General features: G+C 45.9%; 1 protein-coding gene across 4 annotated transcripts in view; it reads left to right on the top strand.

The window, feature by feature from the left end:
* The window catches only part of RNF220 (ring finger protein 220), a 209,003-nt gene extending 181,861 nt beyond the window's left edge, over positions 1-27,142 (top strand). For all 4 annotated transcript variants that reach the window (XM_058030483.1, XM_058030484.1, XM_058030485.1 and 1 more), the window contains 4 exons: positions 416-494; positions 15,334-15,442; positions 16,578-16,652; positions 24,209-27,142. In XM_058030483.1, coding sequence (XP_057886466.1) covers positions 416-494; positions 15,334-15,442; positions 16,578-16,652; positions 24,209-24,280 — 335 coding nt within the window. In that variant the 3' untranslated portion in view covers positions 24,281-27,142. The remainder of the gene's footprint in view (positions 1-415; positions 495-15,333; positions 15,443-16,577; positions 16,653-24,208) is intronic.
* The last annotated feature ends 384 nt before the right edge of the window (positions 27,143-27,526 follow it).

Here is a 27,526-nt window from a genome sequence, read left to right on the forward strand (position 1 = left end):
TTCTGGTTACCTGGTATATATTTCTCTACTTGTGTCTGTGAGGTCTCAGCAAATGGGAGAGGCTGAGAGCAGGGTCTGGCCTGGATGGATTTGCTCCAAATCCACCTTTCCAGAAGAGCACTTTCATGTAGCAGCTGCATCAACCCTTCTGAATTAAATCCTGGCTTAAACAATGGGTACATCAGCAGGGGTCAGATCGCTGTGAAGGGCAGTTGTATTTTGGGCCCTGAATCATAGAAATACACTGTCCAGGGCAGCCCTTCCTGCCAGACAGGGACACTTAGCATCAGTCACTTCTCTATCTCTTACCAAGAGCTGGCATGAAAGTGGCTCATTGGGGCCCTCTGAAACTGTGACTTGCTCATTGGAATGATTTCATGTTTTCTTACTAATTTTTCTGTTCTTCCCTCCACAGAAATGCCCTCAACGAGTAATGGTGAAAGCAGTAAACAGGAGACCATGCAGAAGACCTGTAAGAACAGTGACATTGAAAAGTGAGTGTGAAGTGGGTAGCTTCTCTTTTTCTTGTTTTAAAGAGCCATAGTGTCCCATCTGGTGCTCCCAGCAGCAGTGGTAATCTGAAGGTAGGCATATTTGAAGCTTTTACCACTGAGAGGGGGAAATTGTGCTGCAACACAAAGCCTGAACTTGGAGCACTCATCACTGCTGTGTTAACAGAGGGCTTGTGGGGAGTTCTCCACCAGGTATCTTTGAGGCCAGCTACCCAGTGACATGGAATTTGGCTTCCACAGGGCTTCTCCACTGCAAATTGCTTTCTTTTAAATTTTGTAAATAGATAGATCCATGCTTGTTCTCTCTATCTTCCATCTTTCATCTCTCAACAAAAGAGAATCTTCCCCTAGCAGCACTGTTACTTGGAAGAAGTCTCACAGAGGGGATTTCTTTTTCCTTAAGATCTATATTGAGCCTTTGCATGGTTCCTAACAGAAATAATGTCTCAGTTTTGAAGTTTTTTACCTGCAACCCTTTCAGTGATTGAGAAGTTTCAGTCCCAGTGTTTTAATATACAGTTGGGGAGGGACTGCTAGGCATCTCCTTTCCTGTCCCTTTCTGCTCACTGAATGTGCTGCAGTCTGAAATAAAAATAAATGGATTTATCTGCACTGCCCATTTGAGTAACAGCCTCTATTCTAAACCTTATTCCACGTGCTACTGGGGTGACTTACTGCTTGGACAAATTTGATGGTCCAAGCCTAAAACTACAGGCTGTTCTCTGCTACTGTGGACTGCATTAGCTGGGATGGGCCTTAGTGTTTTAAGTTGATTATTGCCTGATAAAAAACATTGCCCCAAGATCAAGTGAGAGACCAAACAACTTGAATGCAGTGAAAGCAATAATGTGATGCTGGGTTTTAAATATTACAATTTGTGGTGACATCCACTGATAGTTTGGGATGGGGAAAAATCTAGTGGTGTAGCATTAAGCTAACTTTACAGAAAGTTGTCATTTTCATGTAGTTCGTTCTCTTCCCTGGTCCTGACCTAAGAGGTTGCATCCCTGGCACATTTTTGGGTCTCTGACAGTTCAGGCAGCCTGGCAGAGTATGTGTTCACCATGAGAGTTAACTGGGGAAGCTCTCTGCTGTAGAGGGAACTTTAACACTGCTTTGCTGTCTCAGCTCTTTCCTTTCTACAAGCCCTTTTTGTTAGTTGGTCCCAAATGTTGGCTGTCTGCCATTCGATGGCTTCTCCTTAGCAGACTTTGGCCAGGGACTACTGAGTCTGGGAGCCTGCAGGTCAATGCAGAACCAGCTTTGTCCTTCGAGTGAGCCAGCCATTGCATGCTGTCTTGGTGGCAAGGACTCATCCCTTCTGCCCTAATCTGTCAGCCTCTGTCTCAGCTGCTGCTTGCCTTCCCTTTGGGCCTCCTGCCTGTCAGTGCAGCAGCCCTCCATCCTCCCAGATCCACTCCTATTGAAAATCTTTAAACTGTAGGAGCTGAAAGGATTTGACATTTTCCAGAACACTTGAGCTCAAGTGATAAAATTGACATAGCTTTAATAATCTGATCAAAGAGGCTTTAGCTTGCACCTTTTGAAGGGTCCCACAATCCTTTCCAAACAACTCCCACGCTAACGCTGCTGTGACGTGAGGAGAGCAAGCGTGTGTGTGTGTCTATTCACACACACCTTGCTCTGCAATAACCTTGCCTGCTAAAGCTTCAGTGCTGCTAAAAGTCAGTAAAGACTAAAAGAAATTACAAGAAATTCCTCAAATGTCTTGTTCAGTCTTTCCAATAATGTTAATTTTTGAAAGTAGCAGAGGGACCTTTTTGTTTAAGGTAGTTTATTTCACCAAGGTTCAGAAAACAAGACAGTGTTTCAGGTGGAGAATTCCTAGCTACCTTTTTTTTCCCTCTCTCTCCTTTCCTTTGAGATTCATGTGTGATAAATAGTTTCTGTCCTGCCATTTAAGGAGTCTGAATTCTCTGTGTGCTTGTCTGTGTAGAGGGGTTCTGTTAAATTAATTGATAACAGGGATCAGCGCTAGAAGCCTACAGAAAAGGAGGGGGAAGGGTTTCTCACTGTCTGGCTGCTTCCCACTCCACTGCTGAGCCATGATATATGGCGACCTAGCCCAACAGGCTAAATTGATTCATCTCTAGTTCCTGTTTCTTAATCTGGAGCTAAATTGGTTTCATTTTTCTTGTTTTGGGTGGTGCTTACAGGAAGTTTTTGGCAGCATCACTTTAGTCCATTGTTTGTAACTTCAGGTTTTGCCTTTAAATCTGAACATTATTGATTGGCATGTTAAACCTTGTGTAGCATCTGATTAGCATTTTTAAAATTGTCCAGAAGCACATGGCTTAGCACCTGTGTCAGCTGTGCTCTCTGTTTAGAGCAGGGGCTAATAGAGTTAGCAGTGATCTGCCTATTGATCCTTCTCTCATAAGAATGGCGTTCCTTCCTCCCCTCTTCCAAAAATAAGTCCGGGCAAAGAGACTAGTGTAGTTTTGTTTGGTTTTTAATCCATTAATACAGTACACTGAGCAGTTCTCCTTTTGGCACGCAGCTGAATTTCTTCACTTGAGCAGGTTTAAATTAATCTAAACATGGGGTTTTGTGGGAGAGTTTCTTGCATGTAGAACAGCTATAGATGGGGTTTGGGGTAAGTCTGTGTTTTTTTGCTCTGCTCCTTCTGCTGTGCCAGATCATCAGTAACTTGGACAAGTTGATCTCATTTGTGTAGTGTTGAATTTCAGGTGGCAGCCAGGGGTAGTGGGAGACATGGTGCTGTCCCAGCTCTCCTTCCTAACACTGTGAGGTGTCTCAGTGCTGGGCTTTTTTAATCTTGCCAATGTGAGGTGTCTGGAAGAGACACTGGAGTGCTGAAGGCTCTTGAAGAGAGATGAAGGAGCATCACACTATCTGAGCCCTGCTTGTCTGCTGAAGACCCCAGCCATTGCCAAGGCAGAGCTCAGCTGGTGCAATGCTCCTTTACCTCAGCTCGAGATGCAGCTTTGCTCAGAGAGCAGCTGGTCCCTAATTGCCCAGGCACCCTCCCTGATGGCCTCCACTGAACGTTGGACTCTCAGCAGAAGTGCTGCTCACAGAGAGCTGCAAAAAGCACCTTCCCCACAAAAAAGTCTTTCTCCCTGCCTTGTGAGGGTCTGGTGCCATTTTGAAACAGAGGTTCCCCGGGGTTAAAAGCCAGCATCTTAATTCAGAGTGCCAATGTTCAATTTTGCTTTCTGCTACAAGACTAGATTGCAGGCCAGCGAGAGAGTCTGGGTTAGTGGCCCACTGGGTCACCTCCCATTTGTTTTCCTCAATTTTGTGTTGTCATAAATTCATTCCAGCCCGTTGTGGTTGATCAGTTTATCTCCGCCGGGGCAGGGAGCGCTGCGAGCATGATGTATGGCACAGAGCATTGTAGCCAGCCTCTCCATGAATCACTCCAGCTGTTTGGTGTCAGCCCCAAAGCAAACAGGGCCCGGCCGCTGAGCATTGACTACGATGAGCTCAGTATGGGAAGAGACATGACGTATGAATGTTTATTTAATAATTCTCTAATATTTCCAACGGAGTGTGGCTGTGCCTTCTGGGAGGGGTGAAAGGGGGGGGAGGTTGAAGAGGGAAACTCTAATCTGTTGGGGTGGGTCATAAATCAGGCAGACAACATCATTAATCAGGGATGGGACAGAAGTGGAAGGAGGTGGGACTGAAACTGCCATCCTCGCTGGGAAGGGGGCTGTGCTTTTTTTTTTTTTTTAAAAACAAATCTTGTTTCTGATTCCGCTTGGCCCCAGCCACGCTGCCCGCATAATACCAAACCCGGACACAAGGCTGTTTAAGTGAGTGTGCTACCTCTGCTCTGAACCTTGCAATACAACCCTGCCAAGCATTAAATCCCTTTATAATTATCTTCTTTATATAACACTTCATGCTTATCATGCTTCATTGGATGAGACGCTTGTTGGGTTAAAAAGAGGGTTTTAGAGACAAAAAGCAATTGTATTTGTTTTATTTCTCCTGTCTCTTCTTTCTTCCCCTTCCCTCCCACCTCACCACTTTCCAGTCCAGCTGTTTGGAAACGTTGGCTCTGGAGGGGCTCTGGCACAGCAGCTCAAGGAGGAGCATCAGTTAAAATTAAGCAAAGTTTAGATCGGGGTCCTTGTGCCCAGAGACAGGCATGTGGGAGCAGTCAGGGAGGTAGCAGTGTCTGTTGGGGTGTTGGGGAGACCCTGCTCCCAGGCAGACCCATCCAGGCAGGAGCAGAGTGTGAAGCCAGAGGATTAGCAGAGGCCTGAAAGGGAAGGAGCCCTTTCATAGCACCTGAAGCTGGTATGTCAGAGAAAACAGAAGCTGTTGAGAATTCACACCATAGGATAAGCGATACCCAGCCCTTCTCCACAGTGTCACACCATTTATAGGCTTTGATGGGAGACAGGAACATCTCATAGCAAAGACAGAATTAAAAAATTAGCTTGAGTCATAAATGAACTAACCCTTTGTGCTCTGCTGAGCCAAGAGCATGATGCTGCTGGTGAGTTCAGTACCAGAACAGCCCACATGAACTTGGGAGAGGATTCCGGACATTGAACTGAAGTGTGGGATTGTCAAAGGCTGAGAAAGCTGCTGGGCTGTGCTGCTTGTGTCCAGATTTTTATCTTTATTAGATTTTACTCCTTTTGAGTAATTCCAGTAGTATGTAATACTGCGTTTGTACTGCATACTGGTGTTAGTGCTGAAAGGGTATGGAGAAAGATGCTTCATTTCTTTATGAAGTGAGGCTTTGGCATTACTTCTTCCTCTGGGATGTGACAGTGGAGAGCAGAGTGCTTGGCTGTGTTTCTTTATTCTGCTCCCTCTTTTAACTGTTGGAGAGAAGTTGCACGTGCCAATAATGGTCTCAAACATTATAACCACTGTGCAAACTGAACTTGTATCAGTGTCCGGTTCTTCACTGGCCAATGATTAACAAAGCTCAGTGAAGCAGCCTGTGACTGTACAAGCTCAGACCTGGGGGCAGGTGGTATCTCTGTTTAGTGTGGTGTTGTCCAGAGACTTGGTCTAATTTCATGCCTTGAGTCAGTTTTCTATAGATTTTGACATCTTCATATAGGAAGAGACTTGTTTCTGTTGAACCTGTGATGTTTTAAAGCTGAAGCATCTGCAAACCCAAGGGGTCTTCTGGCTTCAGGGGCAGTAGGTTCTGCATCCCTGCATAACTGGTGAAAAACCCAGGATGGAATTTTAATCCTACATTGGGGGTGTGGTTTAGGCATCTTGTAATTTATGTCTCTTTGCCTGCCCCTTCTTTTCTTTTTTCTTTTCGTAGTTTCAGAAATGCTGTTAACTTTAATTTGTAGAGTTGCTTCCTGGGAATGAAAAATCGATGGGGGGCTATCGCAGTGTGAAATTCGACTGTCACTATTGAGCTATAGAGTTACCAAGATGTCTTAGAAGGTAAAAAATAAATCGTGGCCCAGCAAGTGCTCAGCTGTGCTATTTCAAAGGGGATATGAAGCTGATGGTCTGTTAGAGGGTACTTCAGTTAGATGGATGATGATTCCCTGTGAAATATTGGAGTTATTCCATAGGTAAGAGAAACTTTAGCTTATAAAACACAAACAACTGCCTTCTAGTAGATGAATTCTGCCCTTAGATGTGTGAGCAGCTTGTCAGAGGAGTCGTCCCTAAAATTAGCCTGTTTTGTTTAACATTGTCTCTGATGGAGCATTGTGGGTCTTGCCATGTTCCTTCTGAAAATACTTTAAAGATGTGACTCTTTTTTCACATCCCTTAGCTATGCTGCAAGAATTAAGAGTCAGGGAGTGATACTATTTTTTTTTTTAGGAAATGTTTGTGTGGCGCCCAGATGCTCTCAAGAGAAAAGTAACAATTATCTTTATGTAGGCTGCACTCCCTGTTTGGATGAAAATGTTGTTTTGAAGAGCAGAAGAGGGACCATGTTGTGCCCTATCCTCTGCTAGTTTTCTGTCTCTCCCCTGCATCTGCTGAAGGGCAGCCCTGGCTGCACAAGCCGGCTGTTTGCTGATGGTGACAGGGCTACTGCTTTCCTTGGCACTCACTAACTGTTGTGGCAGGACTCAGTAAGTGTTTGTGCTGTGCCAGCTGCTGTATTGACAACAGGATGGTTGTAATTACAGCTCTTGGTAGTTTATGCATTTCTTGGGCTACAGTTAGTAAGTATAAATACAAAATAGTACTTTAAAAAGGACCGGTTTTGTTAGTTCTCATTAAACCATGTCTGGGACAACTGTAGAGTGGGTAATTATTTCTCTTACACTTGCATGCACAGTTGCAGGATCACTGAGGGGTGCTTACTGCTGCAACAAGGAGTGTTAAGTCACATTTAGTTGGAGCTTGGTAAAGATTTCCCAAGGAATTCAATGACAGAAGAATTCATTGTGCTTTCACATCTTCTTTGCCTCTGTAACACAGAACCCAGCACTGCCTTTACAGAAGCAAAGTAATAGCAAGTAATATAATTAAAGTCGTTTAATATCCATGTTGATTTTCTGTCCTCACTTCAGTGTCAGTGCTTTTCCTAACCTTACACCCCACTGCTACAGGCACTTCATCCTGTTTCTCCATTATCTTTTTTCTTCATTTTTGATGATTTGGCTGCAAAAAGCTGTTGTTTCCTACACATTTGCATAAGTATTCCTGCTTTTCCCTCAGATAGCCAGCTCATGACCTGTCCTTCCACTGCTCTGCTGGTTTCCTTTTCTAGCTCTGGGACCACAATTGGTTATATGATACTGATGTGCCCTGGCCTCCTTTAATAGCCTCGTGTTTCTTTTTGAAGGCACGATTACCTTAAATGATGCTAATTCTGCTCCTTTCTTTCCCTGTAAAGGAAACAGCCGCAGTGTAAAAGTTCTAGGGCGGCAGCAGCAGTTGTAGGAAGCTGTCTGGAGGATGTGTTATCGCACTGCCCTTGGGTGCCTCCAATCAGCAGTCATGAATGGAGGTTCTGGAAAGCATATCACCTCCACAGTAAAGCCCTTAAAAGGCTATAGATGAATCCAAGTGCTGCTGTAGTAGCATAGATATTTCCTGTTTATTTCAGGCATTTGGATGGGGGCCATGGGAGTAGGAGACATTTATTTAATTGCTCACAGAGGCTGGCTGCAAGACTCAGCTGCATGTCCAACCTCCTGAGCAACTTTCAGCCCTAGGAATTTGCTATTCCTCTTTCATTTCATGGCTATTTTATAATTTTGTGCCCTGATCGTCCAGCCAAAGCTACCAATAATCCCAGACCAGCTCCAGGCCACAGTAAGATGACAAGTTACATCTGCCATAAGTCTTCCAGTAGAAAAATAGACCTGCCTAGCTATACATGGAGCTTGGTCATAATCCAAACATGTTTACTTGTGGATGGAGGCAAGTGTCCGTAGGCTGGAACCTTTAGCCCGCGTGCCTCAGCAAGGAGAGGAGCTGCATTTTCCATTTCCACCTCCTGTCTTTTGTGGCCCTGGCTTGTATTAAGATAGAGACCACAATGCACTTTCACAGATCTGTTAGAAATACAGTTGGGGTCTCCAGGAAGAAGGATATGTTTGAAAAGTGAATAGAGATATTAACACATTAGATGAGTCATTATTTCTCTTTAGGAACATTGTTTAGAGAATCATTTTCTGATTCAGCCTGTGCTGCCTCTACAGAACCTTGCTGCAGCAAACCAGTTTTCCATAGCATGGCTTTTTTCTTTATCACCAAAGCTGCTCCAGTGAAGCAATGGGATTGCATTTATTTTCTCTTTGGAACGGGGAACATAGTCTCTAAATCTAATCAGAATGACCTATGCATTCTTTCTCCCAGATTTCATGTCGAACCATAATTGCTCAAATGGCACATTTAAAATTTTGGCGCAAGCTCAGACTTTCACTCGCCGCCTTTTTAAATCAGTCCCAGTGGCCAGTGGATACTGCATAGCCCTACAAATGCATCTAAACATGCTGACTCCGAGGCTCCTTCCATTCTGAATGATCAGCGGTGCCATCTGTCTCTGTTTTGATTGGGGCTGGGCACATGTGTCCCAGCAAAACATGGGCCAAAAAAAGGGAAGAGAAAGCGCCAGCGCCTGAATTTACTTCCTGCTTCTGTAAAGACATTGTTGAGTTCTGTGTTATGGAGGCGGGGGAGATGTGAAAGCAAAATTAATTCTTCTGTCATTAAATTCTTCAGGGAATCTTTACCCAAGTCCCTACTAAATGCAGCTTAAAACGCCTTCTTGCAGTGGTAAGCTCCCCTCAGTGGTATTGCGACGGTGCATGCAAGTGTAAGAGAAATAATTCCTCTGTGGGGAAAAAAAGAGACAACATTTTTGGTTTGCATCAAGATGAAATTAGTGAGAAGCAAACTCTGAATTTGGCAAGCAAATGCCAGTATTAACAAGTTGTGCAAGCAAGTATAAAATAGAGGCGCCCGTGACTGAGAGCGCCTCGGAGTCGTGTGTGTGTGCCCTTGCATGCACCCTGCTCCAAATTCACAACTTAGAACACAGAAATTAGAATGGGGAACATTGCATTATTCATAACTTGGCAACCAGAAGCCAGGGCACTTTGCCAGAGTAAACTATTCTCTATAATCACAGGTGAAGCAACATTCTTTAATATCTTACAATACAAAAACATACATTAATCAAGGAAAGAGGGCTTTTTTTTTTCCTAGAGGACAATAAATTAGCATCCTTGCCAATTTCCTCAATACATGTGACAACGTTTTACAGGATTATAAGTCAGCCTCTTTTTAAAGGAGGTTAGTCTAAAAACAAATAAACCCAATAAATGAGATTTTTAGCTAAATAAAGGGGAAGCCAACTCCTAAAACGTTGATGTCTTGCCAGGAGATTTGCTTTTAGCATTGGCAGTGTTGCAGACCCTTTAGAGGGTCTAAACTTCACTTGGTGTGATTTGACATGGCTTTTCTGTAAACAGCTTTGCTGGGCAGTTTTCTACATCAAGGCATGCAAGCCCCTTCTGCTATAACCAGCTCATCTAGTGAAATAAAATCTCAGTACATTGCGCCAGTCTGGTAGCCCACATGTTGTGGGGTGATTCACAGTCAATCTGCCACCAGTGCCTGATGCTGGGCTTCTTCCAGAGACTTAAGATACTGAAAATGCCTGAGCTGTGTCTGTTTTCTTTTAAAGCCACCTGTCACTTTTCTTTTTAAAAACTTATATGTCAGTTTAAGTGTTTTGCTTGTTAGTAGCAAAGGGGCTTTTTCAGCTTTATGTTCTTGCACTCCAGTCAGTGTAAAAGTCCTTTCAGTCTGAATCTCCCACTGACTTCAGTGCCGCTCACCCACATCTGCCAAAATAAACTCCCTGTATCTTTAGCTCTCATACTTGCTGCAGCTGATGCTTGCTAAATTGAAAGTGGGTGCAGATTATTTCATCAGATTGAAAATGAAAGCAGTTCTTATCCCAAGAAATATAGGTGTGTTTGTAGTTAGTGTTTGAAACTCAGGTAGTGGGGGAGTAGTGTGTAAGACATTGTATGAGTGAGAGCTGAGACAGTGTCACTGTGCTCTGCCATTCTGCAGTGCTCCTGGGTGTCACAGAGCTGTGCTCAGCATGTTACAGGCTAATAAAACAGGGTCTCTTCTCTGAAAGAGTTGCCCTCTCACCCAGATGTAAATTGGCTATGAGAGAAGGCTGGCAATTGCATGATTGTGCACTGATGTTGGGGTCGTTTTATCGAGTCTTGAAGATTTGTGCCCCACAAAGCAAGGACTGCACCAGGCTTTCTCTCCTGCAGTGTAGCAGTGGTTATGATAATTGTCATCTACAGCTGAGGTTGGATATGGCCTGGGGCAATTTCTCTGCTCCTGGAATTTTACTTTAGCTTGACTTTGCCTTCAAAGCATCGACCAGTCTGTTTCTAATATTTATGATGTGTAAGCTGCTAGTGACATGACCTCTGCCCTTGGTGCAGGGAGGTGGCATGTATGTTCTGCTGGGTTCTCCACTTTGGACAAGGGAGGATAAAGGCTTTGTTTAAAAATAAATACATCACTTTCAGGTATGTCAGTGGTACTGTACATTTTCCTCTCTGACAGTCTGTGTTTACAGGCAGAGGAGAGCAAAAATAAATGTATGAGGAAGAGAGAAGGTCAAAATATCAAGTGTCAAAAGTAGCCCATGAAATTTTATTGGTGGTGCATTTAATCAGTGCTAAGTGTTTTTTACAAGGTACATACAAACAGTGGAATTGTAAAAATTTATGGAATGCTGTGTACAGTGTAGCCATTTATGAAGAAAGGAAAATTTATATCCAGTTGAAATAAACCAAAGGGGAATGTTTTATGGAGACTCCTCAACAGCAGGATACATCAAATGCGATCTGGATAAGATGTGGATGGGGTATTTGCAGGGGCTTCTTTGAGGTGTTTTCCTGCTTGCTCAGCAGCTAACAGTTTGCATCTTTCTGTGGCTCCCAAATAGGCAGGACGCTGGATGCAAGGGACAGTGTGGTGTTTGTGTTTTTATGTACAGTGAAAAGGAAACAAAAGTGAACAGCTGCTATTGGTATTTGTGGTACAAGGCTCTCACTCTTGGGCTTGCTCCAGTACAGCAGTTTCTTGAGCAGCCCTAAATACCAGCTGGGAAGGGTTAACCAAGGCCAATCACACTGACATCAGCATTTTTTTGTTTCCTTTTTGGTCCAGTATTTTGTTGATGATAAAGCACAGACTTAGTCAATTGAGAGATTCCAGAGCTGCAGAATCAGAGATAATTTAATTAACGGAATTGCTTGTGATTGCCCACTGGGACAGCGGGTAGGAATTGCTCGATTTAATTTGGAGAAACAAAGATCACATGCATGCTAATGTTTAACAAATAACCAGTGTTTGGGTTTAAGTTTTTTAGCAAAGAGGGGGGTGGCCATTTTCCGGGGGAGATTTCTCAGGAGGCGATTGCTGCTCAAAGCTACAGATAGGTCCTTTTTCCTCTGCCATTGTGTTTCTGTGCACTTCTTCTGGCCTTGTACCTGAACAAAGCAAGGATTTTTTCAGAGAAAGAAAGTGTTCTTATTTTCAGTGCTGAAGGGAAAATGCTGTGAGTAGTGGAAAAATGTGCATTGGGCGCAAAGACTGAAAATTATCACATGCAGTCTGCCCAGACTTCCTGATACCCAGCATCCTCAGCTGTGGCTGCCAAGGTGTGGAAAACTTAACCACAAAGTCCAGGGAGAAGTACAGGACCCAGCTTCTCCCACAAGGATCCCTCCCTTCCTGTTTTTGCTCTTGTATAAGCATTCTCACTCAGGCTCGCTGTGTGTGGTGTTGTCACAGCAGTCTCTACTCCACGATGGAGGTGCCCTCTTGATACATCCTCAGCCAGAGAGGACAGTTCAGGTACTGGGGAGGCCCCTCACACCTGCTGGAGAAGCATGAGCGCTGAGGCTCAAGGTATAGCTCTTGGCAGCAGCTGTGCTCAGCAGGTCTCCCTGGAGGCTGATAAATGACGTTATCCAAACACGTCAAATCAGAGCGCTGAGGCGCAAAATTGTTAAGAGTCCTCTTGCATCCAGCATGAGGTCAAGGCAAAGCAGAGAGCCAATTCCTTCCCCGTAATTCCCTCTGCCTCACTTGGCAGGGAAGCTTGTACACAGCCTTCCCCTGTCCATGGCACTTGGCTTTCTGACCCTCGCTCCACCCTGGCGCTACCCTGTAAAAATTCTGCCCAAGGCTGCTCCCAGCTGTGTCCAGGCAGGCGCAAACAAGGTGCACACACAAGAGGGAATCCTGAGGGAGTTCCCAAGATTGCTGCTGCAGGAAGAGTTGCTCCTAAGCGATGCTTATCTTTAGGATACAAGCGGCAGGTTGACGGTAAAATGACACTAAATGGAATGGCATGTGTCCCAAGTGCGCTGGCCACCACGGGAGGCAGACACATGGGAAGTGACTCTCGTCTTTATTCCATCCCTGGAGGTAGTTTCAGTTTCCTTTATTTACTAATGTTCTCCCTATTTCCCTTGACCTCATTTCCTCCAGCTTTTCCGAAGTAACCATGCAATTATCGCTCGCTTTGGGTTGACCCTTGGCTGCCACATCCCTTGTTGCTGCTGCTCCGAGAGGTTTTCCTGAAATCTCAAGTGCAAAATGTTCACTTAGAGCCAAAACTCCTATCTCTCATGTGAAGTAGGAGCTGTGTCTTCAGCGCTGTGCTGTGCGTCAGGATTTGTCCTGTGGGCTGGCTTGGCAGGAAGCACATGGAGTTTAAATTCTGTCATAGCTAAGCTTTGATCAGTGCTGGGAGGTATCTCAGTGGCTAAAGCTCCCTCTCTTACCAATGCACCCCAGTCTTGTTAATAAATGTATATTTAACAATGTCTGGAGCGTATGAAGTGATAATAACTAAATCAATACCTCCCACATTGATTGTCCAGGATCCCTACAGCGTGACGCACGCAGCGGTGTGGTAATTTTCCAGCTAACTAGCACCCTGATCTACAGCCCTCCTATTGATTGGCCATTGTATCAGGCAGCCTCTGAGCATTATTGCTTATACCTCTATTCAGCCTCCTTTTCTGATTCATTCGTTTATTACTGGACAGGTGCGATTATCTCAGAGACTTTCCGAAATTGGCCAATGGGGGTCAGCTGTTTAGGTTTCTATAAACAAACCATTTTCTATCTTCTCTAGTTGTTACAGTGGCAAATTTTTCCTTTTCAAATTTTGACTGTTACTGGGTTGGGACTGGGGATGAATGGACATTTGTTTGTATCTGCTCAAAGAATCAACTTTTCCTTTCTGAGTTGCTGCACCCATCTGAGGAGAGCAGCCAGTTCCACAGATGGTAAAAGGAGAATTTAGCAAGGGTTGAAGTTCTACTTGCCACCTGCTTTGGGCAGGAGTCACACTCACTGCCTTTACACCTCCAGTTCCCTTGTGCATGCAGAAGGAGAAATGGACTCCATGAAGTCAAATTTAGCCTCAGTATTCAGCCAGCATTAGTTCAGTGGTGGGCCAGACTGGAAGAGAAACAATTTTCTCAGCCAACAATAATCTTCAAGCTATAAATAAATAAATCTGTTTCTTCCTTGGACAAAACTAACACCTTTCTAGACTTTCTTTGAAAATGCTAGCAACTCTTTCTTGAGGGTGAGAACTCAAGCTGGGATGTGGTAATAATTTATACCAACGAGCAGGAGCAAGTGGGTGTTTTCACAGCAGGGAGGACTGTCTCCTACTGAAACTCTTTCATCTTGCTCCAAAGAATATTTATGTATTCCAAGACTTGAATCCACAGTGTCCCTGTCCCCAGACAGTCCTCACCCACTAGGCTATCATGGGACATTTGTATTTCTTTACCTTTTTTGCAGTTTTAAAATTGTTACCATTTGCTGGCAGCTGTCACTTGCAATGAATCTCCTTCTGATGAAGATCTCAGCTCATGCAGAGCGTGTCTCATCAGCACAAAGGCAGGAGTGAAGTTGAAGGAGCTTTGTAGCACTGGTAGTTAACCATATACATTCCAGCAGCTTCACTTCCTTCTGAAGTGTCATAATTAGGAAAATCACCCAAGATCTCTTTGACTAGTTCCATTACCAAAGCCTTGGGAAAAGCCATCAGAATCAGCTTGTGGGAGATACCCCAAGTCCCTCCCTGCACGCTAGCAGCAAGTGACTGATGAACAAAGGAGTGAGTGCCTGCCTGCAGCGAGTGCTGAGATTGCAGCTCACTTCACTGGTTGTAGTAATTCCACTAGACTGTGCTTTAGCCACCTGTTGATGAATCATCCTCTAAAAAGGTAGAAGACATAGGTGCCACTGTGGGTTATCTTGTGATTGATGATGCAGCTTGTGGTGTCAAGATGCTCTTCAGGTTCTTCTGAGCTGGAGTCTGCTTGGAGATGCCAGAAATGCACTGACACACGTGAAAATTGTTGGCTTTGTTTTTATTCAAGAAAGTGAGAGCCTTTTTGCCAATTCTCTTAAATCTTTTCTGGGGAATACCTGAGGCCCCCTCCCTATAGCTACACTGTGTAGAAATCAGATTTTGCAGCATGCTGGAGTGATGCATCCTTGTCTGTAATGCTCCCTGTATTTCATTTGCTAAGCATTGCTGTCTGCCCTTGCTTTTAGGTTGGCAAGTTGCTCTTTTCACCAGCCTTGCACAACCATGAAAATACACTTGCCTGGCCTCAACACAGTGCCTCTGTGACAAAAGAGATAATGCTGCCCATCAAAAATGACTCTAGGAAATGGGAAAGCTGAGATTGTAAAGCTGCTTTTATAGCTACCCTGTTGGCACCGTGTCCAGTGCTTTTGGTTTCTCCATTCTTTCAGTATTAGAATCAAAAAGCTGGGGCTTTCATTAATATAAGCCATTGTGTTGATCCTGTGTAATGAGCTGATTTTGCATTTCACAAGGCTGATGGCCAGCAAAGGCCTCCACTCTCTAAGGGGAAGAACAGCTCCTATTGCCCACAAAAAGTTATATCAGCAACTTTAAAGCAACATACAGAACTTGTCTCAAGCATGTGGTCCTAAGTAATCTCTTAAGAGAGACAAAAAAAAGGCAGAAAACAAACAGAAAACCCCAACAAAAATATCTGTTCTTTAAAAGTCTGTGTCTTGCTCTGTATGAAGCTAGCAACTCCAGCACTGGTTGTGTTCTTTTGTGATGTGTTTGGAAGTGTTTAGAAAGACACTTTAAAGAATTCACACCGGGCTTTTCAGGAGTTTTTTTTAACCCAAGTTGGATGTATTAGTTTGAAATACGATGCCATTTCCTGTGCAGTACCTATTGTGGGATCCTTTTTGCCCCAAACTCTTTAACAGTCTTGTGTGCTCAGTGATGGTCACTCTTCATCATCTTTTGCAGAATTACAGAAGACTCGGCAGTGACAACATTTGAAGCGTTAAAGGCTCGTGTCCGTGAGTTAGAAAGGCAGCTTTCCCGTGGGGACCGCTATAAATGTCTCATTTGCATGGTGAGTAGCACTCCACTCCTGGTAATGAATCAGAAATGTCTTGCTATCTTTGCTGAGGAGAGGAGAAGCTTTTCTCCTTTTGCAGGCAGACTGGGGGAACTCATCACCAATTAGCCTTCCAAATTAAGGTCTTAATAACTCAAATTTCTGTATGAATTACGTTGTTTCACTGGTATTTGTAGCTGTCACTCTATATCAGGATCAAGAAAGGCCCAACTTCAGAAGACTTTCTGCCTTCCTGTAGAAAACTCCCAAATACCAGCATCCTTTTCCTGGATGTGCAAATTTAGGTACATAGGAGAGAGCAGAATCTGTGGTCAGAGCTCACCTTTTCTGATTTGGGAACAGGGATGTTGCCTGAGCATATAAAAGTTGCCAGTGTCCTGCGTGCTCTCTGGTGATGCTGTGGCCTTCCTCAGGAAGGGCAGCAGCTCCCTCTGATGGTCCAAGCCTGCAGGGCTCTACATCTCCTGTTGGGTTTGTGTTCTGCTGAGGACTGAACATTCTGCTTGGTGGAGAGCTCCCTCTGCAACTTCAGCTTGATGCACAGGCTTCTGTCTCCCAGCCAGCTCACAGTTTGGGAGTGTGGGAGTGCAGCCCTTGTCACTCGTCCCATAGAAGGGACAGCAGCTGGCTGCTGATTTCCAGAGGTTTGTTAGCAATGATAGAAGATAGCTCCTTGAGAAGGCATGTCTGCTGAAATAGCAGCACCATTCTTGGGATGTGATTGCACTGTTCCTGCAGAGCTGAGTTGTGATAAGGGTTGATCTTACCCTGTCACTGGCTTTCATATGATCTGGTGACCTTTCTGATGAGAATAATGGCAGGTGGCCAGAGCAACTTCAGATGCTTTTGTGATAACTCTTCTGAGCTAGGTCATCACTTGAGTGGATTATGGGCTTCCAACAGGAGTTCTGGGAAGCCAAGAAAAGGGATTGAAGGAGACTTTCTGCCACTTCTGTACAAACATTACACAAATACAACTTATGTATTACACAAGTTGGTTCTTTTAACCAACTTTTTTAACAAAATACTAGACAGTGTTACCCACAAAGAAAGGCATTGTGATGGGGTTGGGAGTGAAGAATCACTAGATCACTGCTATGGAAATAATATGTTTGCTTCTTTTCCTCAGGACTCCTACACAATGCCCCTGACTTCTATTCAGTGCTGGCATGTGCACTGTGAAGAATGCTGGCTGCGGACTCTGGTGAGGCTCTTGTCTGCTTTCTTGTTCACTTACAGCCTTTTTCCACTCTTCTCAGATACTTTATTCTAGATTGCCACAGGGGAGGGTGCTTTTTGTTTTATTTTAAACAATCTGACTGCTGTGCTTGCAGGTTTCCCAAGCCTGGCTGTTTAACACCCCACTCTAGTTTTGACATGGTTGTTGGAGTCGTTGTGACCCAAGCTCTGTTTTGCCCTTTGCCTTGTCCTCTGCTGCTGTGGGAAGAGCTCTGTGCCAGGGACTACCTTGCCTTTCAGTAATTTTCTGTGGGGCATCCATGCAGAGAGGTAAAGCTGTGAGAATGGAGGCCAAATCCACTGAGATTTCGTGGAATGGGTAGCTTCTGAGAAACATAATATTCCCCTGAAGCAAAGGGAATCATCTTCAGGAGAGAGGATATGGAAGGGAGCTTTTTTAATGTGAATCTATGTTTTTTAGGTTACTTGGAATAGCACTGTGTGGTTTTCAAGCATATGCCATTCTGTTTACAAGATTGGGAACTACCTTGAACATTGAATAGGTGACCCAGTAGTGTTTTCTTTTCTTGTGTTAAAACTGTGGTCTTTAATCAGCCTTTAACATCCCCTCTGCAGCTGATTTTCAGGGCTTTCATTTTGTTCAGGCTGGGGAGTGGAAAATAGTCAATTGTGCTTTCTAGTTCTCCTGTTAGCAAGATGATACAGTGTTGGGTTGCAAAAAATATAAGGGAATGCCACTCCTAAAAACTTGTTCCTGGAAGGCATTACTCTACTTTATAAAACACATTGTGTGCTTGGAATTACGATTAGGCTGATCGTGCTCCTTTAAATCCTGCCCTTTAAAAGTCTTGTCCAAGAAAAGTTACCAGGATGGTGAAGTGCCTGTGGGCTTGAGTACTAATAGCAACTCAATAACTTGGCTATCCCTTGGGCTGTATTTTATAGCTCTTCAGCTACACCCTGTCACTATTTACGTTATACAAGCTTTTGTAAACATTTTAGCAGCATCTTATAAAAGACACATATGTGGGTATGTTGCTGTGAGGTGTCTGGATGAATATGTGCTCTGCCACTTTTGCTAAGTGAGGAGTAATCTTGTCTTTCAGTGGTGCTAAGAGCACAAGATAAAACACTAATTTCCTCTTCATTTTCTTTACTCTGAAGTCTTTGTCCTCTCCTCTTCCCACCAGCCTCAAGTCATGTTCTAAATCTGTGGCACTAATTTCAGGCTGTTCTTAGGCTCAGCAGCAACTTAGTGCAACTTCAGTCAGATGCCTTTTTGTCATGTTCAGCAGTCACAGCCTCTCATGAGAACAGGGAAAGTCACTCCAGGTGCTGAGGGATTAACATTTCCCTTGCAGAGGGGAAGCCATCTCCCCCCAGAGGTCTGTGAGAAAGGTGGTGATGAATCTGGCTGTGTGTGATCTGCACATGGCTCTTCTGCTGACCAGGCAGGCGGGATGGGAGTAGTCCAGCAAGATATCATGTTAGGACTTGGCACTTGCATAGGGGAAGCAATTAATAAATGACTACTCATGTGTTCCCCAGTCCTAGCCTCTCCCTGCAGCCCCCAATTTATTAAACCAGGCCTTTTCACAAGGCATGCTTGCACTCCCTTTCCCATCTCAAAAAAATCTCCCAGCCTGTGTTCGCATGTTTCTAATGTAACCATTAAAATGTAGCCTGAAGACAGCAATAAAAACCCTGGAACGCCTTGGTGCTTTTGTGTCTTGATCAAAGTCAATGTGTGTAATCTCGTTAAGACTGCCCTCCTTCCCCCCTCCCTTTTTATGAATTTAATGGCATACAGCAGCTGGGCTCAGTGTTTAATGCTTACCAACCTGCATTGTTCTAATTAAGGTATCTCCTTTTATTTCGGGCACAAAAGAGACTCTTGTTTTTTTTAACAAGCGAGGAGCTGTGGGATAGTGTGTGTAATAATCGCTGCTGTTACCTTTCCCTGGGTATAAAGCTGGCTCCCCAGTGGGCTGGGAGGAGGGAGCCTGCGCGTGCAGCACACATGGAAAGACTTGGCTGGGGGAGAGGGGCAGCGTTTTTCTGCTGTTGTGCAATAAACAATTTGTTGGAGTTAATAGGAGTTGGAGCAGGCGGGTTGTGTCAGGCTTCCGGCCCCTTTTGAACAGTCTGGAGATCTGCCATCCACGCTGGTGAAAAGTCCCCTTTCTCCTCTGTGCCTGTGCCTACATGCCCAGCCAAGATCTAACATTAACTTAGAGTGTGAGTGTGTGCCTGAGAGAGCAAGGATCATGTACTGAACAAGGCCCTGGAACTGAAGGCTCAGAGTGCCCTGGACCACTTCTAAACCTCTGCAGGGTATTGAAGACAGCGTGAAATGTGATGCTGACATGTGTCTGTGGACCTAAGGTTTAAACATTTTCTAGGATACAATAGTACAATGATCTGAGCATCTGACTTGATAGTGTTTAGGGCACTGATGAGGATTGGATCTTAAAATGCTTAGACTTCATGAAAATAAAATTTTTGGACTTTGGCTCTTGATGTTCAATTCCAAATTATAACTGTTCTGTTGGAAAGGGCAGGGAAGAGACTTTTAATCACTAACTCTACAAATGATTGCTGGACTCTCTAGGTTAGGTGTAATTATACTGGAGCTCAGCACATCAACAGGTTGCAAGTTCTGGGGTTGAAACATTGACCAGAGGAGACTCCATCTCTGAAGCAAAGGCTGGGGTTGTAGAAAGAGACCCTGGAGATGTCTTAAGAGAACTAAAATCATGGAGTGATTTACCTGTGATCCCTTTTAGAAGCCCTGAAAACGTGTGCAGGTTCTTCAAAGATAGGAGAGGAAATGGTGTTGCAGGAGCAAGACGTAGCCTGGGCAGCAGCAGGTGGAGTTCCTTTCCCTGAATGTTGACAGTCCTCATGGTGGGTGTCCATCCTCAGCTGCTTGTTGGACTACAGCCCAAGTCATGGGGTCGTAGGGGATGAATCTCCCTCTGTAAGAGTCTGCCCAGTCTCCATCCTTCCCCTGAGAGGGGACCTTACAGCTAAGAGTGGGTGAGATTTGTATTTTCCTTCTCCTGAGGAGAGTTCTCTGGCAGAAGAGATTGTCCATCTGCTGTAGTGATCTGCTGGGGAGGTTTGGAGCCTCCATCCTTGGAAGTTTGTGAGAACAGGGTTGATGTGTGTCTGTCAGCAGTAAATCAGGTTGAGGTGATCTTGTCCAGGGAATGGGTCAGCAAGTTCTTGATGTCCCTCTGAGCTATAGTTGTGTGATTTCCCAATCCCTGGTATCCTTCTTTACAAGGTAAATGGAGCTGGAAACTTAAGTCAGGCTGTTGTTTGTTGTTGGTGGTGGTCAGTGCAAGGGCTGAAAGAGGACAGGTTTATTTGAACAAATGCAGTTTACTGAGTTTCCCCCATCACCTGTACAAGCCAGATCCAGCATTTCCCAGGTGTATTTGCTGACTTCAGGCTTGTGCCTGCCTGTCTTGGGCTTATTTGAAAATGACAGCTACAAGAGCAGGGAAAAATCACTTCTAAAAAGCTTTCTTCATCACAAAATGCTTCCAGGGGATCCTTCGATATATGCTGTGCTCTGCAGTTGACACATTTATATCTTTGGTAATTACTACATCCTTAGCCTTGCCACTCTCTCTAGGCTCTAGTACCATGTATGCCATGTGGGCTGGAGTGGTTTTGTACAGAACAGCACAGGTACAGATACAGAGCAGCCCTTCTGGGGGATTCCTCAGTGCTTCAGCAGCATATAGAGACCTCCAGAGTCAGCAGCTGCATGGATGCTGCACTTGAGCCTTCATGATGTTCTCATCACTCTGGTTATTAATTAGCATTATTCAGCTCTGGCCTCCAGCAGCCTGTGGGGGTGAGCTCCACCCTTTGAGGAGGTTTGGTGACAGAAGTTGTTCTCCTGCTGGTTTAACCCCATTACCCCACAATGGCAGTGGAGGACAGCTGTTTCTCTGGGAATCAGCATCTGCAGAGAAGAAGCTCCACACTTGTGTGGAGGCATGGGTGGGAGAGGAGGCTGATGCCTTGGTTGAGAATTGGATCTTGGCATTCAGTTCCTTTCCTGGCAAGAAGCTGGCTCTTGGTTAGGGTCCTTCCTGTCATCTCCCTGCTTCGATGTTACTTTCTTTGCCCACTCTGTTTCTTTGTCTCTTTATTCTCTGTCCCTGGTAACACATTCTTGGAAATTTCCCATTTTTAGACCCATGGGACAGCAGGAAGTGCCTAAATCCTTCCTTGTGAGAAGTTTCCTTGCTTTAGCCAATTTATAGCACACATCATACCATTTTTTTAAGAGTCAATTTTAAGACAAACTAGTCCAATCCTTCCTGGCACCATGTAAGCCCTAACGACTTTTCAACATCTCAGCTCTTGTTAATGCATTTTTCAAACTACTACCCCAAGTGATTAGCCTGTATTGTGGATCAATCACTTGCCAAATTTTAATTAAGAAAGGAGGAGAAAAAATAAACTCCTTCCTGGTTCCAGCCCCGTTTCTTTGCTTTGTAACAGCCCTGGAGCAAACTTCTTGCAGCAGAGTTTTATAAACCCCTCAAAACTGGGGTTTATAATGGAAAAGCTGAGGTGGCCTTTACTCCAGCACACACAGCCATAACACATCAAGGCTTTTCCATGTAGCTATGATGAAAGGAGCAGAAGGACCTGGAAAAAAAGAAAAAGAAATGGCCAACAGGTGGGACTTATTATTCCACAGCATTTTTATTTCAAGGGAAAAGTTTAGTAACCCCAGCTGGCAGGTGAGCAGTGGGGGAGCAAACGCTTTTTCATTGTGCCTGTGCCAGCATGTGTGTGTATACAAGCTTATGTGCCTCTCCACAAGAGAGGAGAGCTTAATCACTGGTCCAGATAAATGTTACATACCTACACCGAAAAGTCAGATGTAAGGAACAAGGTTCTGAGCAACTTCAATCTAAAAAGTAAAAAATCAGGACTTAGTTCGAAATTTACCACACATGCTTACGTGTGCAGAGGAGGGCACTTTCATATAATATAAAAGAAAAATGCATCCCCAAGTGTCCAAAGTATTAGGAGACCCAGAGCCCTGGGCCGCGTGCCACGTGCAGCCTGCACCACATTCAGGCCGGGCTGCTGAAGGTTTCCAGGATGCCATTGTTCCCTTCAATGTACCCACACTTCAGAGCTCAAGGATGAGCTGTGCCTCCCACATGCAGGTGAAGCAGTATCCCCCACTGCCCTGAATCAATCTGTGATCATGCAGCTTTTGCAGAAAATAGGTCAAGCTCCATGTAGTTGGATTCTGCTTTGTGACAGGGTTGAAAACTTGTCCCTGGTTATGTATGTGCAGCTCTCAGCCCTAAGTGGGAGAGTGAATTCCCCTAAAGCCATCAGCATGTGGTGCAGAAAACAGATCTCTGGGACAGAGATGCCAAGGTCTGGCAAGATAAATCCAGCCATCCTCCCTTTCCCTGTAGTGTGAGGGAGCTGCATACCTGACCTTGCTTTGCTATGGAAGAGAGCAAAGATGCACTTGATTTCATTTCTGCCACCCCTGTGGGCTGAGTGCAGAGGGCTGGTGCTTAGAGTGAGCACCTGCATCCTTTGGTTTGATGCCTTGCTGCCTCTTGCCAGAAAGCCTGTCTCAGGAAGGAGAGCATGGACACAGACGTGGGCACTAGTCACATCTGGAATGCTTCAAGTCCCCATGCACACTTACTTCTGCTTTTCAGGGCACACAAGAAAGCTTGAACAGGCAGCTGCCAGCTGCACGGACAACGTGCTGTGAATTAATCCCTCAGCACCTCCCTGCCACTTCCTTTGGGACCCCCTTCAGCTACAAAGTTGATGCCAGGAGGGCAACTAGATGCAACAGGTGCCTCCAAGGAAAAGGGAAACACATGAAACTGAGCAGAGACTCAATTGAAACAGGATATTTCGTGGCATTTGCCTCCAGATTAGTGAGCCCCTTGGGAGTGCTGCTATGTCAGCACAGTGGCAGAAGGGGCAGATGTTCAGATTTCTCTCTCATGTTTTCACCACTGCAGCAAGTTTTTACTGGGACATGCAGAGCAGAGCTTGCTGTTTCTAGTTCTGGAGATCCAAAGGTGAGGCATTGAAAATAAGCAAAGAGGCATTTTAAATAAACAGGCTCTGCGAAATTCCAGTGCACTCAAGTTTCCATTTCATCAGCATTTTAAGCCTTTCCTTTGAGTTACAGGTTGCACTTGCTTCTCCCAGAATCCAGCATGCCAAGTCCACTCTGTGAAGACCAGAGCATAGGGCTGCATGATGCATTGCACAGGATGGGATGTCCTGAAAGGCTGAAAATCTAAACAGACACAGTGGTTGTCCCAGATAACTGGAATGATGTGCCCACAGGCATCAGCACCAATGTTAGGCATGCTATCCACACCACCAGTGGTCTGTCCTTCAGTGACAAACTGCCAGCCTGTCGCTGACCCCAAGAGTGTCACTCACCCTGAGGTGTGCCAGGCTGTTCTGGGTGTCTTTTACAGACACTTCATTCAACTCTAGCTCAACAGGACTTTGTGTGTGACTGGTTTAGATCAGGTGCAGGTGCCCATGGTCCCTACATGTGTTCTGTCAACAGCTGAGCCGCTGGCAGCAAGGGCTGTCAACTGGGAATGTCCAGGAGTGCAAAGCTCAGGGAATGGCAGGTGTGCCAGGTCCATGACTGCAGGGAATAATGTGCAGTGGGAGCAGAGAGCGCCATCCCAGTTTCCCACGCTGCTGGTGCTGTAGTTGGGAGGCTGCCTCACAGCAGAGCCATCTTTCTGTCATTTTTCCCATCAGTTGTCTTTCACATCTGCCAATCTAATGATGACCGGCTTAGGTTGACCCCGATTCTGAGGCTTATTAACACCCTCTTGCTGTCAGGCTCAGTGATAGATGGCACATCAGCCCTTGTTTTATTTCATGTAGTGTTCCTGTTGGCCACCCATTACCCCACCCCAGCTCACATCAGTTTGCTGTTTCCAGCTCACCTTGGCAGAAGAGACTCATCTCTGCAGAATCTGTGTGAGCTGGGGAGGATGGGACGGAGGGTTCCTTCATGCCAGCAGCTCTTAGGCTTTTGCAGGATGGACAAGGCAGTGTCCCATTTTGAAAGGGATGGTCCAAGCCCCCCATGAACCAGCTCAATCATCCCCGCTGAAAGCTTCACTTGTGGCAGCTGGGTTGATTTTCTGCCTGTTCAGTGGTCTGAACTCATTCAGCAAGGGCTGCTGGTGAGCAAGGGAAACAAAAAGGAGCAGATCTCCCTGGAAACCAGTGGTGACAATGGTGCTGAGTTGGGTGATGCAGCTTGGCTCTGGGTTTCAGCCCTCTGCAGAGCTCCTGCTTGTCCAGCTGCCTCATGCCAGGGACTGGAGAAGGACAAGGGGCTTGCAGGGCAGGCAAGGAAGGCATGGGGACTGCCCCTTCACCCATCCTGTGCTCACTGTTGGACGCCATGGCCCTGCGTGGAGGGCCTTACTGCTCCTGCAATCCCAGGCCAAAGGCAGGGATGTCCTTCACACTCACACTGTGCATCTCATCTGCTGCTTGCAGGGTGCCAAGAAGCTCTGTCCTCAGTGTAACACCATCACGTCTCCCGGAGACCTTCGGCGCATCTACTTATGAAGGACCCAGCAGGAGGGCAGGACCCAGCTACTCGGCTCAGCTCGTCACACCCAGGGGGAGGAGAACGACCACAACAAAAAAAAGACGTTTTAAAATTTAAAGAAAAAACAAACCAGAGACTCCAGACATGGACTCGAGGATTCAGGAGCAGTGGGGAGCCTCGGCTGCCAGGTCCCGCAGTTTGAGACCTCCTTCAGCATCTGCAGCGGGCAAAACCAAATCCTTTGTTGTGAAGCCCCCTTTTTTAAAACCAGTGTTCCCCATCACCCATTCCCTGGAGCTGGCTTGGCATTGTGGATGGCTCGTGAGCCCTCCTTTGGACTGTGTTGTTGACCACTCTGCCCCCAGGAGACTGGGGAAGGGACCCTTCACAGAAAGATGTTAAATAACCTGTAACTTGTGTTCCTTGATCAGTTTTTGTTTTTATTTGTTTTGGTTTGATTTTTTTTTTGTTTGGTTCTGTTTTGGTTTTTTGTGGTGTTCTAGTGATGACTAAAAGGTTTAAAGAAAAAAAAAAAAACACACCCAGGCAGAAATGAAGCACATGTAATATAGATTATATATGTTTACAATGTTGTGTATAAATGGGATAGACTCAAACATTACATATTAATAAGTTTCCCTTTCTTTTCTTTGGGTTGTATTTTTTTTAAAGAAGAAAAAAAATGAGCAGAGAACATTAAACCCATATTTTTCTTGGTTCAGCAAAGTTTTGGCATTAAAGTCATTAGTTTAAAAAAAGTATATATATACATATATATAATATAAATGGTTTAATGTTCTGTGGTGTATATTTCCTCATTCAGATATGAAGTTAACAGCTTTTAGTAATGGCTGTAGCATTGCCCATAACTTACAGAACTTATGGGGAGTAGAGGAGGTGGATTTTTGTCATTAGTTGTAGCTAATGGGGCTATTTATAATAGAATCATTATCCCCGGAAAGACACAGCTTTTAACTCCTCACCGGGGGCCAGGCAGGACAGGGGGAATCTGGCTCAGCCCCCTTTGTCTTTCCCAGCTGGGGAAGGAGCAAATGGTGAGGAGCTGGAAGGAGGGAGTCTGTCAGAGCCCTGTCCTCTCCCCTGGCTGGGAGTGCCTGCTCGAGGGTCCGGCTGATGCCTGTGCTCGTCCAGCCACAGCCCCTGCCCCTGCCCCTGCCCTGCCTGGCCTTGCTTTCCTCCTCTGGGCAGCATTTCCTGCTGAGGGTGCCTGGGCTGCTCAGGATGGTGCTGCTGGTGGCTTTGCCCACAGACACTCAGCCGTTCCCTTGTGGGCCTCCCTGGCAGAGCCACCCCTGCCCTGCTCTCTCATCCCCCAGCTCCCACTCTCCTGCAGCCTGTGTTTTTCCTAAGAGGTTTTGGCACCAGGGCAGAGAGCCAAGGCAGCCTTGTCTCGTCCCCACTGCCACTCCCAGGATCCAGCAGAGACACTCTCAGCTGGACCCAGAGGTCCCCTGCAGTCCCTCATGCTTGTCCCTGTCTCCCATATCCTCAGCCTTAACCAAAGCTGCCATCTGGCCTGTTTTTTTGTTCTTTCTTTTATTGTCCGGATCCAAGAATCAGATACTCACCCATTTCCCAAGGCCTTGGGACTTCCCCCAGCTCCACACTGTGTATCCCTGCCACAGCTTCCTGGGCTGTTGTGGGGTGCCAGGTCCCCACATCCAGAAGACAGGGAGTGGGAAAGTTCATCTGCCCCACTCCTTTCCAAGCAGATCCCACCTGGCAGCACAACACAGCCGGGCATTTCCAGACAGTCTGGAAAAAGCAGTGGATGAGGGGTTGGGAGTTGGGTCCCCAGCGCTGCTGGGGTGTTTCCAGAGAGGGAAGGGCTGGGTAAGCAGGATGTGTGGGGAGTGTGACAGTCCCACTACTGCTTCCCTACCCTGAACTCTTTGCAGAGAACAGCTGCAGCCTTGGCACCTCCTGACTGATTTCAGAAGGATCCCACTGCACCCAAAAAAACCTCAAATGAAATTGAAGGAGCTGTTATTTCATAAACATCTCATCAAAAGGTGACAATTCCTAATTGGGAGTTTCCCTTGTGTCCAAGCTCATATCTGTGTGTGGCTTCTGAGACCAGAGAGCTGCAGCCTCCTCTGCTCTGTGCCCCAGGAGAGCTCCCAGGAGCCAGAGGAAGCCAGGGCACCCCAGAGGGTCTTGCCTTCACAGGGGGACTGCAGGCAGGGGCTGTCACTGCAGGGTAACCCTGCAGCAGGCAGCACAAGGCAGGGGAAGGGCAGGCATGCACAGCTCAGGCTGGATTTGTAAAGGGAGAAAACCTTGTAGGGCACGTGGCTCAGCTGGGAGTGTGCTGGTGTTAAAGTCTCAGAGATGGAGAGGCTGCAGCCAGGTGGGTTTGAGAGACAGCCAGGAAGGGCAAGAGGGTAGGAGGCCCCTACCCAGCCCTTCCTTGGAAATAGCCCAGCTCCCTCCCAGGGCCTCTCTGGCAGGTGTTGTGGACCAGCCGTGTGCTTTATGTACGTATGTGTAAAACCATATGTAACTAGTCATTGGTTCTTTGCTTTGGGGTTTATTTTTGGTAATTTTTTTTTTTGTTTAAATTGTAAAGCCATCCCCTGTTTTGAAGGGGGAAGCTGCAGGGGGAAGGCTGGGGAGAGAGGCATCCCAGTTTGTAACAGGCATCCGCCACTTCCCCTCTTCTGTAATGAGTTTAAATGATTTAAAAAAAGAAAAAGTGAAATATCAGAGTGACCTATCTTTGCCCAAAGAATCCCAGTTGCACAAAGCGATATTCCGGTGTGTCAATGATTGTGTGTCAGTGTATACTATACAAAGAGGTACTTGTCACTCCCGTTTGTAAACTACATTTGACATTAATTAAACAAGTATAAATCTTCTTGGGCGCTTTCTGCTTCTCTGTTTCCCTTTGCAGGCGAGAGGCAGCAGAGACACCACCACACACCGCAGCTCCTGGATGTGAGTAATGTCCCAGAGGGGAGTCCTGGTCCTGTTTGGGATGCAGGGACAGATGCAGGGGGATGCTGGGACGTGCGCCAGGCCCACCACGGGTGGGTTCCCCCAACTGGTCCCCGCCTAGAGCAGGAGGGCAGGGCGAAGGGCACCCCTCAGGGGACACCCCCATAATGAAGTCTCATCGGCTGCCTTGGTGGGGGCAGGAGACGCCCAGCCCCAACAGATCCATACATGGTGCATTAGGGGCCCCTGGTGCAGTGTAGGGTTACCCCAGCCCAGGGACGGGGAGGCAGAGGTCGGGTTCCCCC

This window comes from Melospiza georgiana, chromosome 9 (assembly GCF_028018845.1).
Source record: "Melospiza georgiana isolate bMelGeo1 chromosome 9, bMelGeo1.pri, whole genome shotgun sequence".
Classification (NCBI taxonomy): domain Eukaryota; kingdom Metazoa; phylum Chordata; class Aves; order Passeriformes; family Passerellidae; genus Melospiza; species Melospiza georgiana.